This window comes from Alosa alosa, chromosome 10, assembly GCF_017589495.1.
Source record: "Alosa alosa isolate M-15738 ecotype Scorff River chromosome 10, AALO_Geno_1.1, whole genome shotgun sequence".
NCBI classification, from domain to species: Eukaryota; Metazoa; Chordata; class Actinopteri; order Clupeiformes; family Clupeidae; genus Alosa; species Alosa alosa.
Window position 1 is genome coordinate 26,163,087 of NC_063198.1, and position 17,691 is coordinate 26,180,777.

Genomic DNA, 17,691 nt, shown 5'->3' on the forward strand with positions numbered 1-17,691 from the left:
GTGAGCGAGTGGTATAAATATTGGTTGAACTTCCCAAATGTTGAAATGTAGATCTTAGATATTTTCGTGGAAAATTCTTAATTCATCTATCAGGTCGATGGCCGCGTACGACTCACGTCCGCGTTAAAAACTCTATGGTCCGGCCCAAGACCGCTGCAGACTCATTGGCCGCCCACGGAAAACTCCGAGCGCCCCGATTGCCCTCTCCCCTGCGCGCTGGACTGTACTCATGTATAGTATGAACTGCGGTGTCGAGTCAGTCAATGAAACCCGGAAGCTTCTTTTCACTCATGGCCTCAAATCCCTGGATTTAATCCCCCCAACCCATCATTCCTTATTCCAGCATGGAAAGCGTGCCATGCATGCTGCAGCTTTTGTCTGGAAGCCGTCCCTCTCTAGCCTCGTGAGACCATCCTGATCTCGAGAGTTTCAGATTTTCACTCGCAGATTAGTCTGGCATCTCTCCGATAAAGAAAATTTGGAGCAGTTCGCCAAACGAACGTCCAATCAGCGTTGGTTTTGAGGCGGGTTTAGGTGTGACGCAACGAGAAGCTACTGTTCAATCTAAACAACATGGCGACTTCCACGGATGAGATGAGCATAGCTATCGCTGAAGTTTTATCCGAATATATTTTAGTATTCCTGGGGAAGCTAGGAGTCTCTGCAATGTAGCTGGAAGGAATGAAGGACACAGACATCCTCCATGGCCAATTCAAGTTAGTGTTTGGTAGCACTGAATCTTAGTTACTTAACGAGAAGGAATATGCTTTCTTCAGACGTGTAGCCTACCATGAAAACTTGGTGGGGGATTGTCGTTGATGAGGTTCATGTCACATACAAAATCACATACAAACTTTAACGTTAGCTACTTATCTAACTTGTTTGTTAAAAGATGGCATTAGAAGAACGCTTCGTTTATCTGATTGGTTGATTTGGTCCGTAGGAGTCGATTGCCGAGTGTGGAGTAACACGCTCTGGAAATTCACAATTTCGTCGCCGTTTAAAAAAAAAAAAAACATAGTCCAGTCCATACAACTTCATTTAAATTTCGAAAGAAATACTGGACTATGTTTTTTTTTTTTCTTTAAAAACGGCAACAAAATTGTGAATTTCCAGAGCATGTTACTCCACACTCGGCAATCGACTCCACGGACTTTCCCTAAAGACGCCAGCTGCAGCAGCAACATTTCGAAAGGTACTGGCTTGATGAAATTCATTCTGGACTCTCTATCCGACCACATAAAGACCTCGGGATACTTCGGTTTGGCTTTAGGGACCCTCTACTCACTACCACGTAAGTGTAATGTTGTTTGGAACTGTAGAAGAGGTATAAAAATAGCGTTTTGTAGCGGCGAAATGACTTGCCCTGGTCACTTCCAGGCTAACGAGTTTTGACTAAAAACGGTAAAATCGAACTTTCTCAAAACACATCTGAATGACATGATTTTGATGTCAACTCAACGTATGTACTCCCAATCATCCGTAAATTGATCTGAAGTGCATTTTACTCCGGATAATTCCTTTAAAGCAGTGCTCAGCCTGCCTGTGTCAAGCACACTCTACAACAGGAAGAGTTCACTGTCACTGTGGGGACTGAAATAGAAATGCATCTTAATCCTTGAGGAGAAATGAGCATGTCCTTTGCTTTGCAAGTGATGAAAGTCTGTGAGAGTCAAAACAAAGAGAGAGAGCGAGAGAGAGAGAGAGAGAGAGAAAGGGGTCTGTGAAAGTTAGGGAGAGGAAATACATGAGAGGAAATACATGCAGTTGCATGTCTGCATATTTTTATGCATATTTTAAAACAGAGTTCTCTATTTAGTAAGCCAGTGCATGCAAGTGCCTGCTTGAAGTGCTTGAAACCAATACCTCTGTCTTTTTTGTCTGTCTATAAATACCTGCTCAGTTCTGGGAAAGAGAGAGAGAGAGAAATCAAAGTGCTTAGGGAGGTTCAGTTTCACCGGAGTCTTTGGCAGTGGGAGTCACAAAGTTTGGGCGAGTGAAATTCTGGCAGATCTTCAGCTGAGGTCTCACAGCAGAAAGTCCAAGAGCAGCCCAGTATCCTGACTACAGATGATGACTTGTAATGTGAAGCTGCAAATGTACGGACCAGGGGCATCAGTCATAAAAATGTTAAAACCATCCTTCATTTGATCTTAGATCATCTTTTACTATAATAAAAGGAACACAAAATATATACTAGATCAAGGATTTTTCAATCAATCCACTATATGATAGGTCTTAGTGTTTTTTTTAAGATATTATAAAATTGGTAAGCTATAGGCACAGGTTATCTTTTTTTCTAGTTTTCATTGCCAGTTTCATGTTAAACCATGAAGCATTAAGCTGCTAAGAATCTTTAAAAACTACTTCAAAAATCTCTGTTGATATTGATCATACTTGACATATGGTAAAGAAAGATCCAATCCAAGAGAGATCATTTACCTTGGATTTCTGAAAATTAATTGTATTTGGACCTCAGATTACCTGCAGTAACCCAGCATTACCACAAGGAAATGGTCGTATGCCGAGTTGGAACCTGACTTGAAGCAAAGCACTTTTCCACGTCAAAGATTTTATCAAAGGACTTTTAATATCTTGGTGTATTAATTGACAGCAATCTAAATTTCAGCCACATGAAAACAATAACTAAATCAGGCAGCTTTTTACCACCTCAAAAACATTGCCAAACTTAGAGAAACTCAGTCATTTACATGTATTTATCTCCAGCAGGGTTGATTACTGCAATGGGCTTTTCACAGGCCAAAAAAACTATCAAACAGCTTCAGGTGAAACAAAACGCAGCAGCTAGGGTTCTCACGAAAACTAAAAGAACTGACCACATTACTCCAATTCTTAAGTCCCTGGAACCAACTTTCGGATGACATCAAGGCCCCAACTGTAGCCAGTTTTAAATCTAGACTTAAGACCATCTGTTCTCAGATGCCTTCTGCTAACTGCACTGAGTTACAAATTCTGAATCTTTCTTTTAATTATTCTACCTTGTGTCTTTTATGTTGTCTTTTTAATTTTTCGTTATTTTCAAATGATTTTACCTTGTGTGTTTTCTTTTTTCTTATGATCTTAACTTTTTAAACTATTCTTTGCCCTTCTATGCTTTTATTTGCTATTACTGTTTGCTTTTGTTTATGTAGAGCACACTGAATGACCTCTGTGTATGAAATGTGCTATATAAATAAACTTGACTTGACTTGACTTATAAATCTGAGCGTTGACGGTGTGGATTTGAGCATACGCACGGTCTAAGATCAAATCTGTGCGTAAGAACATTTCATATGAGGCCCCAAGAATGCAGAGGAGGCCTGTATTGGGTCCAAGTGCACCCACACACATGACATTTTCAGAGAACTCCGCCCTGCCTGAAAGTGTCCTGTCATTTCCAGTCTATGGCACAAATATTTCCCGATGAATCCATGAGTAATTAGTATTTCAGTTCCTGGGGGTTACCCTCTTTCCAGTGAGCTTGACTAATGAGCCAGGGGGATTACCGGTACATTTACAAATTAAAACATATAAAATGTGATAAATATGCTATAACTAACACTACAATAAAATAAATATATTGCCAAAGGTCATTTATATTCAGTTCTTCCCTTAAGTGTATTCGATCAGATATGCAGTGTGTCAATGATTTCCTACATACATAATGTACCTATTCCTGTTTGCCTGTATGTCAGTCCTGTAATAGAATGGTAATAATCTCATTTCTCATCCAACAGCACCCCTTGGTGCTTAGGCCAGCAAACATCCATGCCCACATCCATGGGAATGTCCAGATTGTTTCATTCTTCCTCAGAAGCCTGATTAAAGGACTCCCCTGGTGTCATAATGGCTGAGCATATGACACACTCTGTAGTCATTATAATTCACTCTTGGTTGCAAATGGCACATGTTCAAGAAAAGACCAGCTCACTGAGGAGTATGATGAGAAAACAGACTCCAGTCTACAGTATGTACAGTGTATCCATGTGTATGTCATTTCTGACCAACTCCATGGATCTCTAATGATTATGACTACATCATGATGATAATCTGTTTCTCACGCAGCGGATATCAGTGTGGCATACTGGTATACACACTCTACCAATAGCCCCAAATGTTAATACGTATCCTTGCCTATTTTAAGCGGGTATACTGAGATGGTGATGCTTTTTAAGAGGGTATACTGCGTAGTCCTGCGGATCACACTACACTACACTACACTACTTGTACTACACGACTTGTAACCGGAGGGTTGCTGGTTCAAAAACCGACCAGTAGGCATGGCTGAAGTGCCTTTGAGCAAGGCACTGCACTGTGTGCTGAGTGTGTTTCACTAATTCACGGATTGGGATAAATGCAGAGACCAAATTTCCCTCATGGGATCAAAAGAGTATATACTTATACTTGCACAGCATTATGTTGCATCACACTATGCCACAGACTGTTGCAGACATCCCACACAAAATGACTCTCTTCATCTAACCATTTTTTTTTTAAAGTATATTTTCTTGGGCTTTTTTATGCCTTTAATGTGATAGGATAGTGGAGAGTGACAGGAGGTGAGTGGGAGAGAGAGTCGGGGTGGGATCCGGAAAGGACCACGGGGCGGGAATCGAACCCGGGTCACCGGCGTTCGGCGTATATACTCCTTTGATCCCATGAGGGAAATTTGGTCTCTGCATTTATCCCAATCCATGAATTAGTGAAACACACTCAGCACACAGTGAACACTCAGTGAGGTGAAGCACACACTAATCCCGGCGCAGTGAGCTGCCTGCAACAACAGTGGCGCTCGGGGAGCAGTGAGGGGTTAGATACCTTGCTCAAGGGCACTTCAGCCGTGCCTACTGGTCGGGGTTCTAACCGGCAAATCTCCGGTTACAAGTCCGAAGCGCTAACCAGTAGGCCACGGCTGCCTTCTGACATCCACCAGGAGTTTCCAATCCTGTGCTTTGCCCCATCTTCCGGTATTGCTTGTATTTGTCCAGTGGCCACTTTCTGTCCCTCTCGCACAAACAACATTCTACTGTCCCTGTCATTCGCTGGCAAAGAGTTAATCTCAATTGTCTTGTTCTCCAGAGTTCTTGCGGTCACAATTTGAATTTGCTCAGTGAGTCACTCTGGCAATGAGTAGGCGTGCATTCATGGGCATCGGAAAACCCTTTTTCCCAGTGAAAATGTCATCATTCACGTCACTTCATGTGGGAATCAGAGGTGGGAAACTGGGGCTAGATTTTGCTACATAAGTTGCCAAGTTAGGGGTTCAGCATAACTTTTGTCGTCACATTGTAGTTCATTTGTAGTCCATGTGGCCTTTCATGTCCAAAAGTTTTAATGTGAACTTGGGAATCTGCCCTTTTTGTCACTTGAAAGCTGCATATCTTTCTTTCACAAGCGTCTTACACCATATTTTTAAGCAAATACAGTTGTTTATTTAAGATTAGTGAGTGTATGTTTTAACCTTTGTTGTGACATCCATGTTTTACACACATTCATACGGCAAAGCACATGAACACTCGCGGTGGGGAAAGCAATGTAATCACAGGGGCGGTCCTTGTCATTCCCAGGTGGCATGAACAGACCATAATGATGCACATTACTTAGTCCCTTGTATCATGGGGCACCAATCACATCGGTGTATCTGAAATAGGCGGGCCAGAGGCGAGCTAAACAGATGACGACAGTGCTGCAACGTTGAAGTCTGGAATCAGTCAGTAAACATTGGTCGTAGTGTTATCCAATTGCGTGCAGTGAGATTCTCAAATGCATGCTTGGTGCCGCCTCTCGAGTTGGGCCATTAAATTAGTCATGACCAGACCCTTAATCTTTATAGATTTCCAGGGTCTGGATTTCCAACTCCATCCCCTACTCTTGCAACTTTTGTGTATGTAAATTAGTGTGTGTATGTGTGTTTGCTTTTGTGTATAATGTGTGTGTTTTCACTTGTGAGTGTGTGTGTGGGGGTAATGGTGTGTGTGTGTGTGTGTGTGTGTGTGTGTGTGTGTGTGTGCGCGTGTCTGCTTGCCTGCATGTGTGTGTGTGTTCGCTTGTGAGTGGGGGTAATGGGGTGTGTGTGTGTGTGTGTATTCGCTTGTGCGTGGGTGTGTGGGGGTAATGGTGTGTGTGTGTGTGTGTGTGTGTATGTCTGCTTGCCTGCATGTGTGTTTTTATGTGTGGCGTGTTTGTTTGTGAGTGCATGTGGGTGTGTTTGTGCATGCATCCGTGTACGTGTTTGTGTGTGTGCGTGCGTGTGTGTGTGTGTGTGTGTGTGTGTGTGTGTGTGTGTGTGTGCGTGTGAGTCTGTGCGTGCGTGCCCTTTATGTGTGTGTGTGCCTGCATGTGTGTGCATGTTTCTTTATGTGCGTGTTTGCGTGTGTTCATGAGTGCGTGTGTGTGTGCATGCATAGTGTACTGTACAGTCACTAAATGTACACATATATTAATTTATTGTATGGTCCCCCATGAACGGAAATTTCACGAAACGTTGCATGGGGTCAGAGGGATAATGATCCTACACTTCAAATTCCATGGAAATGTAATGGAATTTGAGGGGGGATGGATAAAAATGAAAAATAGTGTTTCGGTGTCATCCTTGTGGGACTACATGCCCTCCAAGTTTCCTGCACCCCGGTCTTTCAGTGTCCCTGGAATTGTTGACACAAAATTACTGAAGAAAATAAATAAATGAATAAATACAAATCTGGAAGAAAAAAAACTTTGACTAATCCGATGGTCATAATAATATTAAGTAATTATAATTAAAGCAGTAAATGTGGGCTATAAGCACAATTGGCAGGGATATAGAAACTAATTTGGCAACATGAAATCTATCTGCACACAGTGTGCCATTTGACTACTTTTAAGAGCAATGCTGCCACCTTCTGGAAAAATGTACAACCTGATCCAGTGAGAGTTCACTAAGTTTACATAAATGGTTTGAATGGGTGAAATTGTTTTCTGTTCATGTGTTCATGTGTTTATCGGTCAGTCACTCATCAAATAAGAGCCTCGTGCATAGACAGATGTCCTCATGGAAACCTGTCATCCCCTCACCTGAGGATTTTACTTCTGTCCTGCCTCTCAATAGTTCCTAATTAAGGTGTTCCAGTTTCTGTCTTTGACGGAAATACTATAAAGTCTCTTGTTCTGTTGTGTCCGGAGACCTTACGCCTGTCCCCTGCTCTTGTTTTACTCTGCTCTTTGCTTAGCGATTAAAATCATGTCTACCATATCTAATGGACTATTTTAAATCACCAGACTATGTTTTACTACTATAGTTTAAACTAGTTTTTCTTGTATCCTCTACTTCCTTGTACTCATCTTGAACAGCAATGCTTTAGTAGCCTAAATCCATGCAGCTGATTTTGTACAAATGTCTGCTGTATTTTACATTTTCAATTGCTAATGTCATGTTGGTCAAAATGCACTACACTACACTTCCCTGCTGAATAGTCCTACCTCATAAAACAAATTGGCCTTATTTCATCACTTCAGTCATTAAATGCTAATGTGTGGAACTGTCATAACTACTTGTCATGGTACAAATGTTAATGATGATTTGAGAAATGCTTCAAAGCAACTGAGAAAAACTGTAACTACGATGGGTAAAGAGGCTTTAAGGCAGATTTGGCTGTAGCCTAACAATTTGCCTGGAGTATCCATTTTAGTCTCACTGCTGAGGACAGAAATGAGAGCACAAATTCACAAGATTTCACACAATTCGGTTTACAGTAAGAACTCTGCTCATGTCTAATCCTGCTTTTTGTAAACATAAACCACAACAACTTTGAGGAAATGTGTTTCGCCAAGTCACGCTGACGTCACGTCTTTCTCCAGAGACAGTGATTTTCAGTTTAAACTTTCTGTCACCATCTACTGTATTGTGGAGGGGAGGGGGCCATAAAATGTAATCTGATACATTTTAAAGCCTATAACATATAAATATAACTCTGCCCAAACCTTCTTTTCCCAGTAAAAGTATCTAAATGCCAATGCTCTTTTCTCCTTTTTTCATTTTAAAGACACTTTTCTGGCCCCAACACACAGACAAATAAAAGATTTAAACTCCTAAGGATAACAAAGGTTTTATTCACTTTTATGAACAGGATACAATACAGCAATTGCACATATATACACAAAACAAGGCATTACACAAAGGAGTCAAGAGGTAAACATTCTCTTTTATAAAAACTCCTGTCTCATTCAAAAACAAATTCCATAAATATTTTCTTTCCAGAAGAAAGACTTCACAGAAGGTCAATCTCATCAGCTCCTCTGTAAGGTCTAGGAGAGAGAGACAGTTCTACTTGGAGGCAGAGGCTCACCTGAACCTGTGAGTAGGAATCTGTGTGTGTGTGTGACTAGGTGACACCTAGCTTCAGGATCAGCGATGTGTTGCATCGGTGTGCTGGAGATGCTGCATAAGGTGAAGGGGGGCATCACTGGAGGAGGACGACGCGGGACAGGACGCCAGGAGGTTCTGAGCCACTCCCCAGGGCTGCACGGAAACCCTCCTGCTGCCGGGCCTGTGCCAGCTTGGCAAGTGACTGGAATGTCCGGGGCTCGTTGATCGCTAAGTCGCTCAGAACCTTCCTGTTCAACTGAACACTACTCTGTAAAGAGATAATCCAGGGTTACATGTGAGTAATTGATTCATTAAGACCAGCGACCCCACCTTTATGAACTGTACTAAAGCTAGGAGAATTCACAATGCCACCAACCAAATTGAATTTAGTACAAATTATTAATTGTTTGTTATACTGTGTGTGTATTATCAGTGCATGTTTACTAACCTTCACCAGGTTGTCTACAAGGACTGGATACTTCAAGCCAAGTTCACGTGTAGCTGCTGCAATTCGCGAGATCCACAGCTGTAAACATAATCCATAGTGAGCACCAAGACCCAACAAATATACACTTGATATGTTAGAGAACTTTAAGGGTACCTTTGAGATAACAAAGCATCTAAGGTGTCTGGGATTTAGAAGGGTTTTTTTTTTTGTTTACATGAAAATCTCTTTTCATTCCACTGACATACAGTTATTAAGTTGCTTTTTGAGGGATAGACATGTTACTAGGTAATAAGAATTACTGCAAGAATCATCCTCATTAACCCACATTGCCTTGTCTTTTATAGAATAAGCTACTCTAGTCCACACAGCTGAACAGAAAAGCATTTTGTAAAGCGTGTTTAAAATCAGGTTGCTTTAGGATCTTTACATACCGTCCGCATGGTGCGCCTCTTCAGCTGTCGGCCTTTAGTGGCATAAACAAAGGCCCTTCTTACAGCGCGTACTGCCAAGCTGTAACATCTATTCTTTCTGCCTCTAAAATGCTGGAATAAAAAGACAAGTTGTCAGTTATCAACAGACAATGTTGCATCAACTATTTAAATTATTTACAAACTCTACCATGTAAGGCATACATGTTGATTTCTCTTGCTAATGGCAAACCTTTGCCATTCACTGATCCAACTGGAATAGGGTACCCTGATCACTCTGCAAACACTAACGTTGACCAACCATATCTAGCCACAAAGACAACCGAAATTTGAACACACCTGAATTTTAAGTGCTTCACAGTGCCACGGGTTGTTTCGGTGATCAAGAAATGCCACAAGCACCAATGTGTTAGGATCAACCACTGACACTCAACTGGTAGGATTGACTACAAATAGCAGGATTAATTGACAGATTTGCGTGCACACAGTAGGATACTGGGGTGTGTCAGCGTTGGTATTTCCAGCACGTCATGACGGACACCATCCACTAAAGGTTGTGGAGGACAGTTGGACATCAAGCTCACTGTGCGTTTTTCAAAATTACACAGGGAACCTAGTCTAGAAATCTAGACGCAGCCTAGCAGGGAACCCAGTAGCTTAGCCTGAATTAATTAAGTGATTTGCACATAAATCCACAGCCTAACATTTGCATATGAGATGCGCTCCTAGCATCTGACAAGAAAGACATGAAAGTTATCTCTCCTACTTTCTACTAACGTCAATCGCCATGCCATCGTTGTTAGCTAACGTTAACCGCATATCACAAATGACACTTGTCAACGATGATGGACAATGTTTTACATACTGAACTGTGATGGTCACAGTTGCTTCAATCTAACAATAAACTACACCGTTCCTGGTAATCGACACAGATCCCGGGGGTCAAGTCTTTTGTAACGTTTACGACGCAGTCACAATCACTGTGCTATGCTAATACTTAGCAGCATGAGTAAAACCTTACCCGTGCATTCTTCAAAAGCTCTTGTACTTTCCAATATCTGTCAGGACCACGGTTCCTAATTAAACAAGGAAAGGTCAAAAATACCATTATGCGACCTACGATGTAAATAAACTGAACGTTTAAGTGTAATGTCCGACGCGCTTTGCTATGACCTTAATCCTCGTTGCATGGGATGTTTTCCCCTCTGTACAACGTGAATCGTAACTATGTGACATGCACGGGGGACGTTCCATGTCAGCCTGAGCTGCGCACAATAGTTTCTCTGTAAATGTAATGTCCCATCATGGCTGTCATAATTTAAATTAAATTTACGGAATCGACTTTCTTTCTATTCTAAAATTAGATTCGTCGACTGGGTCTGATCTTACCCATGGAAGTATCGTATCTATGTGAGGCCAATAAGTGTTCATCTAGTTTAGGATATGCTTAATAATCTTACCAGCTCTTCTTTTCTCTTTTCTGCACTTCTCTCTTAGTTTCTTGCTCTGATTGATGAAGCAGTAGCACTGGTACAGTGGCTTACCAGACACTAATGATCTACAAAGTCCGCTGGCACGATTCACTTAGGCTTATTTAGTGTAACCACTTATGTAACCAGTGCAACCAGTGTAGCCTACTTTGGCTTTTCCAAAAGTGAACAACTAGTATTAACAAATCTAAATAATTACAATTTACCAAATATTTTCACAGGCTGAATTTATAGCAGATATGTTGGTTATGTGTGCAAAAGCAGGTTGTATGTAGGATTGTTGCTATTTTTGATCTCTCTCATCTTTATTGGTATTTCAAATTATTTATGTTATTATTATTATTATTTTATTATTATTTTATTATTATTATTATTATTATTATTATTATTGCTGTTGTTGCAAATATGTTCTGACGTTCTTGAACATGCCTCTGCATTTCGTAAAGGGGCGCTACCGGGGTTGAGTTGGCCCGGTGGATTGTGGGATCGCAGCAGAGTCAGGCACTCAAGTCCACTGTAAGGTCAGCCTCCCCACAGCCCAAGATGTCGGTCGTGTGTTTCTCCTTGAATCGTTGCGGTGGCATGGCACTTCGCTCCTGCGCTGGAGTCGTGGTAAGGCCGATATTCTTTGTGTAGTAATGTGGGGTGGAGTGGGGATGTTTTGTAAGTGAAAGAACCATGCAGGTAACATTAGCTAACACTAGCTATCGCTAGGTAGCTTGTTGTCCAGCTAAGCTAGGATAACGACGCATCTTACCTTTACGTGACAGAGTCTGTCTGGTTAACCGGTAGCATACTTTACTAGCGCATGCTAACGATGACAGTTTGGTATATCAAGTCGAGTGAGTTAGGATCAGAGGTTACTGTCAAGGGTTACATCTTACATAGGTCAGCATGTTTTGAAGCTTCAGGTTCTTGACAGAAGAATTGATTTTCAATGCGGACTTAATTCGTAGAAGGCTAATAAGCAGTGTTTGTTTCAGTTAATTTTATGCTCAATTTGAGCCGAATGAGTGTTCGTTAACGTTTGGATTCAACGTTAGCCAAGCAACTTTTGTTGCCAGTTGTTTCACATGAGATCATGGATTTGGAGTGGTCTACGTTGTCAGCATCAGTGTATATTATGACATGAGATGTCTGCGGTAACATATCAACTGGCTAACATTTGTTCACACCATAGCATTTAGCTTGGGTAACGTTAGGTTAACACACACTCAAACATTGGTATCAAACGAAATTAAGAATGGACGCTCACATAGAACTATTATTGATTTGGAAGACGCAAAGTTCATGCAAACCACAATGTCTGATGGCATACAGATTCTTTTAGTAGTGTTATTCGATAGTTTGTCGTCTATCCCTCCTTTATGTTAGGCTAGTTCCTTATGTGTTGACGTCGTTTTTTGGATAGATATGTCACGGTATAGTAAGGAGTAAGAATAGTTATATATGTATGAAGATTTTAATGACTATTTATCGGTTAGGTTAGTTTAGTATTGTCGTTTAGGAAACGTTGTTTTCTCCTCAGCGCAGGTTAAGTAACTTTTGTGGAGGGATGTGATGTAACAGTGCAGTTACAATATTCTCGTCTGTAGAGGGAGCGCTTGTGAAGGCATCATAGACTGTAAAAAATAGGAAGGCATGTACAATTTGACGTGGAGATCTTGACTCCATTAAAATGAATGTCATCATTCATTTCTGTCCTGTTTAAAAGGGTTCTATTGTTAGCCTTAAGACAGGTGACATCTGTTTTGAAAGCCCTCAAAAATACCGTGCATTTGGTGTTTTCGGAGGTATATTGTCAGATAGGTAGAACATAACATTTTGTGGATTAGCTGTGTAGTTTATTGGCTTTTATACCATGTTCTAGGTTGAAAAGGGTGTCGTTTAAAAAATGTTTTACCATTGTCTAGGTTGTAAAGGGTGTCGTTTAAGGTTGTCGTTTATAGAGAGTCTGATAAAAGTGATATAGCCAGTACACCTATGAAGTAGATCTGGTAAAAAAAAGTTTAATTGCCGTTCCATATCAATGCTTATGAAAGGTAACTATAACAATAATAGTAGAACGACAGTTGAGCCTGGAGTCAGGCTTCGCAAACAATGGAATTAACAAAACAGCTGAAAAAAACTAACGATTTTAGCTCTAAAACTCATTTAGTATTAATAATTGTTTTCATATTTATTTACTTCGTAAGTGACCATGGTATAAACGGGATAATGCTCTTCGGTGCGTCCATTATCAGAAATAAATGGATGACATGGTCCATTTATTTCTGATAATGGACACCTCGTTGGTCATTATCCCTTACATATAATCAGAATTACACCTCTGTTAGTATTTCTTCCCCAACCCCATCTGGGTATTAACATTGCTCGTCTTGTCTCTTCTCCTCCTTTCCGTGGACAAGGCGGTGCGTTATGCCCAGACCGCTGCAGCCCCTGCAGCCCAGCCCAGGATCAAGAAGTTCCAGGTGTACCGCTGGGACCCTGATACGGTCGGAGACAAGCCCCGCATGCAGACCTATGAGATTGACCTGAACCAGTGAGTGCACCCCGGAATGGCACTGCTGAGTGTGGCTCAGATCTGCACAGTGCAGCACCTCACAGCTGCTATAGAGAGTCTGATAAAGGCATTGTCAGTATGTCAGGGGGCTCCGAGTGTTTTGCAGTCAAACTCTATTTCACACCTAAAAATGAACAAAATATGGACTGTTCTGTGGGAGAAATAAATGTGAATTCAGATTGAGAATGCAAAATAGCTTGAGATGGGAGAGCCTTCAGGCATTACTTATCGCCAGCTCTACCTAATATTGTGGCTTTGATAGGTCAGGCCCTGTTTACCAATCCAATGCTTATGTTTTGGAAGACTGGGGGAAAGTGAGGCATTTTGTTTGTGACATGGCTCAAAAGCATGGTAGTGTCAGAAATTCCCAGTCACTGATCATTTGTCCTTGTTTCACACTAAAAAGGTCAAACTCCTACATGTTAAGGTAGAGGACAGCTTAAACTGGCCAGGGGAAGAGGATGTTCCCATGGGTGATGTCAGAGGGATCAGGGGAGAGGTTTAAAGAGATCGATGCCATGTCACTGGGCACACACATTTGTAATTAGGCCATCTGACCTGACTTCGCACTACCAGTCTTCCCCGTATACTGCCAAGACTCTAAAAGCAAAAACCCTGGCTGCGCCTGTCGCAAAATGGCTCGTGGGTGTTGCACATGTAACCATAGCTGCTGGTCAACAAGAGGTCAGGGAAGGCCGGATACTTCAGCTGTCTCAGTGTGTGTAGCTGCTGTTGCTCAACTGCACTAGGAACTGCGCTCAATGCCATATCTTCCTCTTCTGGATATCATGTGAATTGGCAGGGTAAATATGCTGTAACAAAGACTGTATATATAGAACTTACAGTCTATGTGCTGTAAGAGCAGAGCTGGAGTGGGAGATGTGCTTCCATAGGTCTCATCTATCTTCAGGGACGGTTAAAGAAACATGACAGCTTTTTGGGAAATGAGCTTCAGTGTTTCCCACAGAATTTAATTCTATTTGTGGTAGGTGACATGGTTATGATGCTAACGGATTTAATCACGATTTAGCCAGTCGTCTTCTAGGGGGGTGGGGGCGGGTAGACGACAAAGAAGCTAATTCCCCAAAATGTTGGCGTGTTCTTTCTAAGGACTAAATCATAATTATCAGTAATAAAACCTTGATATTGAAATGAAACCCATGTGTCCACTGGAGGGAGTCCATTGTAAAGCTTGATATATAAGCTTTCCACACTCTTGTCAAGGCAGGGGAGCTCATCAGGGACAGACCAAGTTTGTAACACAGCGTGTAACATGAGAAAAGAGTCATTTCTTTGTCTTGCTCTTGTTTCACAGATGTGGCCCAATGGTGCTGGACGCCCTGATTAAGATCAAGAACGAGATGGACCCCACGCTGACCTTCAGGCGGTCCTGCAGAGAGGGTGAGGCGACGAGCAGAGCAGCAGAGTCGTGTGGAGAAATGGAGTAGTCTGGGATAGTGCTTGTATATATTGTGCGTGACATATTGTACATCCAGTCATCTGCTGCTTCTTAGGCGGGGATCACATTAGCCAGCGGCAAGCGTTAGGTTTCCTATTGTTCTCTATGGTTCAGCAGCGGAACGGTGGCAACGCTGGCGTAACACTAACGTTGAGCAAGCTGAGCTTTCGAAGCGCAGCGTGAGGATATTCAATTGACAAACCGTTTGTGTTGCTTAGGAACGAGACAAAACTTATTATGGTCGGAGCGTTGCATTACGTTTGCCGCTGGCTAATGTGATCCTCGCCTTATGGAGGTGGCAGAGAAGCTGGTTTCACAAGTTGCCACATCATACAGTAGGTAAAATACGGTAAAGAAGCCAAAAAAACCCTGAAGGGTTTAAGAGCGTCCTGGCCGGAGGCTGTAGATGCCCAGAGGTAGACAGGGGAAGGGAAAGGCGGAAAGCATGAACTATGAGTCATCACTGCTCAAACAACATGGCTGCTGGAGAACAAGCAGCTGCTTTCTAGACGAGGCCAGATGTTATGGCAAGCTTGGATTTAGTTTTTTTTTCTTCCAGGAATGGCTCTTCCTGTGTGTTACTAACTTGCGGCACCACAGACTGTTTGTCTAATTATTAGTGTTTCACAGAAACCCCCTGCTCTGTTTCGGTTTCCCTGAGCAAGCCTCCCTGTGAATCCCCATGGTCCTGTCACTCACTCACTCCACTGTCTGACCCCCCTCGCAGGTATTTGTGGCTCGTGTGCGATGAACATCAACGGAGGCAACACACTTGCCTGCCTAAACAAGATCGACACAAACACCAGCAAAGCCACCAAGATCTACCCACTACCTCATATGTATGTCGTCAAAGACTTGGTTCCTGTGAGTATCAAGAAGTGTGTTAAAGAGTTAAAGCACTGATGAAGTAGTGATGTGATGTTGCTGTGCGTTACGAGAACATTCCCCTGAGTCCTGCATCTGTGTTCAGGATATGAGCAACTTCTATGCCCAGTACAAGTCCATCGAGCCCTACCTGAAGAAGAAGGACGAGTCCCGAGAGGGCAAGGAGCAGTATCTGCAGACAGTGGAGGATCGGCAGAAACTGGTAGACATAACCGCCATTCTGGATCTAGATTGCGTTGTTGTGCGTTGTCCTTCACAGACGTTTTTTTCATGCAATGTTCCACGTGTGTGTGTGTGTGTGTGCCTCTGTAGGATGGGCTGTATGAGTGTATCCTGTGCGCATGCTGCAGCACCAGTTGTCCCAGCTACTGGTGGAATGGAGACAAATACCTGGGACCCGCTGTTCTTATGCAGGTGCCTGTCCTTCTCATGTGTGTGTGTGTGTGTGTGTGTCTGTGTGTGCGTGCTTGTGCGTGCGTGCACATGTGTGTGTGTGTGTGTGTGTGTGTGTGTGTGTATGCGTGCGTGCACGTGCGTGTGTGTATGTGTGTGTGTGTGTGTGTGTGTGTGTGTGTGTGTGTGTATGAACAGAACAGATGCAGACGGTCCAAAGGGCAGGCTGTGTGACCTTTCCCTTTGTGTTGATCAGGCGTACCGCTGGATGATCGACTCTCGAGATGAGTTCACAGAGGAGCGTCTGGCGAAACTGCAGGACCCATTCTCTTTGTACCGCTGTCACACCATCATGAACTGCACTAAGACCTGCCCCAAGGTACGCATACCTACATCAGGCCACTCACACACAGACCCAGCACACTAACATGTCCCTCTACAATTATTAGACTGGCCCAACCCTATTGCTTCGGGCTATTTATTTGACCATATTGGAAAAATGTCCTAATGGCTTAGCCCAACTTACTTACAACATTACTTCAAATTGTTATGATTTTTTTGTTCCTTGTTGTTTTTGTTTTTACAGCTGTTTTATTATTAATCTGATGTCATCTACTTCAAAATGAAAACCCTGTTCACAGGTTTCGATTGCCTGTAATAAATTGTACTCACTACCCTTTGCTTTGTCCCAGGGCCTGAACCCAGGGAAAGCCATCGCAGAGATCAAGAAAATGATGGCCACGTACAAGGAGAAGACAGCCACTGCATGAAGACTTTCTTTGGCACGCCTGTACCCTCACAACCGTCCCCTCCCATAATGTACAGTTATCACGAGCCTCGGCGAGACCCTTACAGACCGCTCACTACACAGCCCTCTCAGAGATACACTCCAACGCAAGTGACCCTACAGCTAAGAGTAGTCGGATGGCTCTTTGTGTGTGTGGATGTGTGTGTGTGTGGATGTGGATGTATGTGTGTGTGAGAGAGAAATAATGAACACGGGAAAGAGTGAGACAAATGTGTGTGAGTGCCTAATAAAAAAGCTATGACAGGCTAAAGTAGTATTCTGCAATCCTAGTTTGTCCAGCCTGTTGTAGATCTGTTGGAATGGGAGTGTGCAGGAGTCTGTTCAGAGTGTGACATGGTTAACCATATACAGATTCCACCGGATTTCATGTTCTTCCACCTAAACAGAAGACTTGGTTTTTGTGTAATTAATAGTAACCTTTCAAATCTCTGGAGCTATTTCAGCTGCTTATGCAGAGATTATATATCTGATGTTGTAATTATATTTGTGTTAAATGATCAGTAATTTATGACCATAAATACACTGGGTGTTGAACGGCGGACAATAATTTTGATCAATCTTCATATCCGATACTCCATATTTTCAGTAAATAAAGTTCATATTTATCAAAGGACCTCTGTCATCCTGAGTATCTGTTGTGCAAAACTGCAATGTTCGCAATACACCGCTAGAGTTCCCTCCAACGCCTCCCGACTTTCTCAACCGAGTGTCTGGGCTGGTAAACTGCAACTGCTTGCCTTGTAGTTGGGAAAGGCTCTTCACTATGAAGTTGAGAGACGGACAGTTTCTGTCATTTCAGACCTTAAAACCAAAACACGGAGTGACCGTTCCACAGCTTTGCTCATTACCTTGCCTGCAATCTATATTCATCTG

The 17,691-nt window shown here is 42.4% G+C and overlaps 2 protein-coding genes across 2 annotated transcripts; one reads left to right on the forward strand and one right to left on the reverse strand.

Annotated features, from left to right (window-relative positions):
- Positions 1-8,068: 8,068 nt before the first annotated feature.
- On the reverse strand, positions 8,069-10,452 carry mrpl20 (mitochondrial ribosomal protein L20). Its single transcript, XM_048255618.1, has 4 exons — positions 10,242-10,452; positions 9,224-9,334; positions 8,793-8,870; positions 8,069-8,612 (listed from the first exon to the last, which is right to left on the reverse strand). The coding sequence occupies exons 1-4, from the start codon at positions 10,326-10,328 to the stop codon at positions 8,439-8,441; spliced, it is 450 nt and encodes a 149-aa protein (XP_048111575.1). The 5' UTR covers positions 10,329-10,452; the 3' UTR covers positions 8,069-8,438.
- A 728-nt stretch (positions 10,453-11,180) lies between these two features.
- Positions 11,181-17,431, forward strand: sdhb (succinate dehydrogenase complex, subunit B, iron sulfur (Ip)). Its single transcript, XM_048255620.1, has 8 exons — positions 11,181-11,322; positions 13,119-13,252; positions 14,589-14,674; positions 15,460-15,596; positions 15,703-15,819; positions 15,930-16,031; positions 16,267-16,389; positions 16,703-17,431. Exons 1-8 carry the CDS (start codon positions 11,254-11,256, stop codon positions 16,778-16,780), a joined length of 846 nt encoding a protein of 281 aa, XP_048111577.1. The 5' UTR covers positions 11,181-11,253; the 3' UTR covers positions 16,781-17,431.
- The last annotated feature ends 260 nt before the right edge of the window (positions 17,432-17,691 follow it).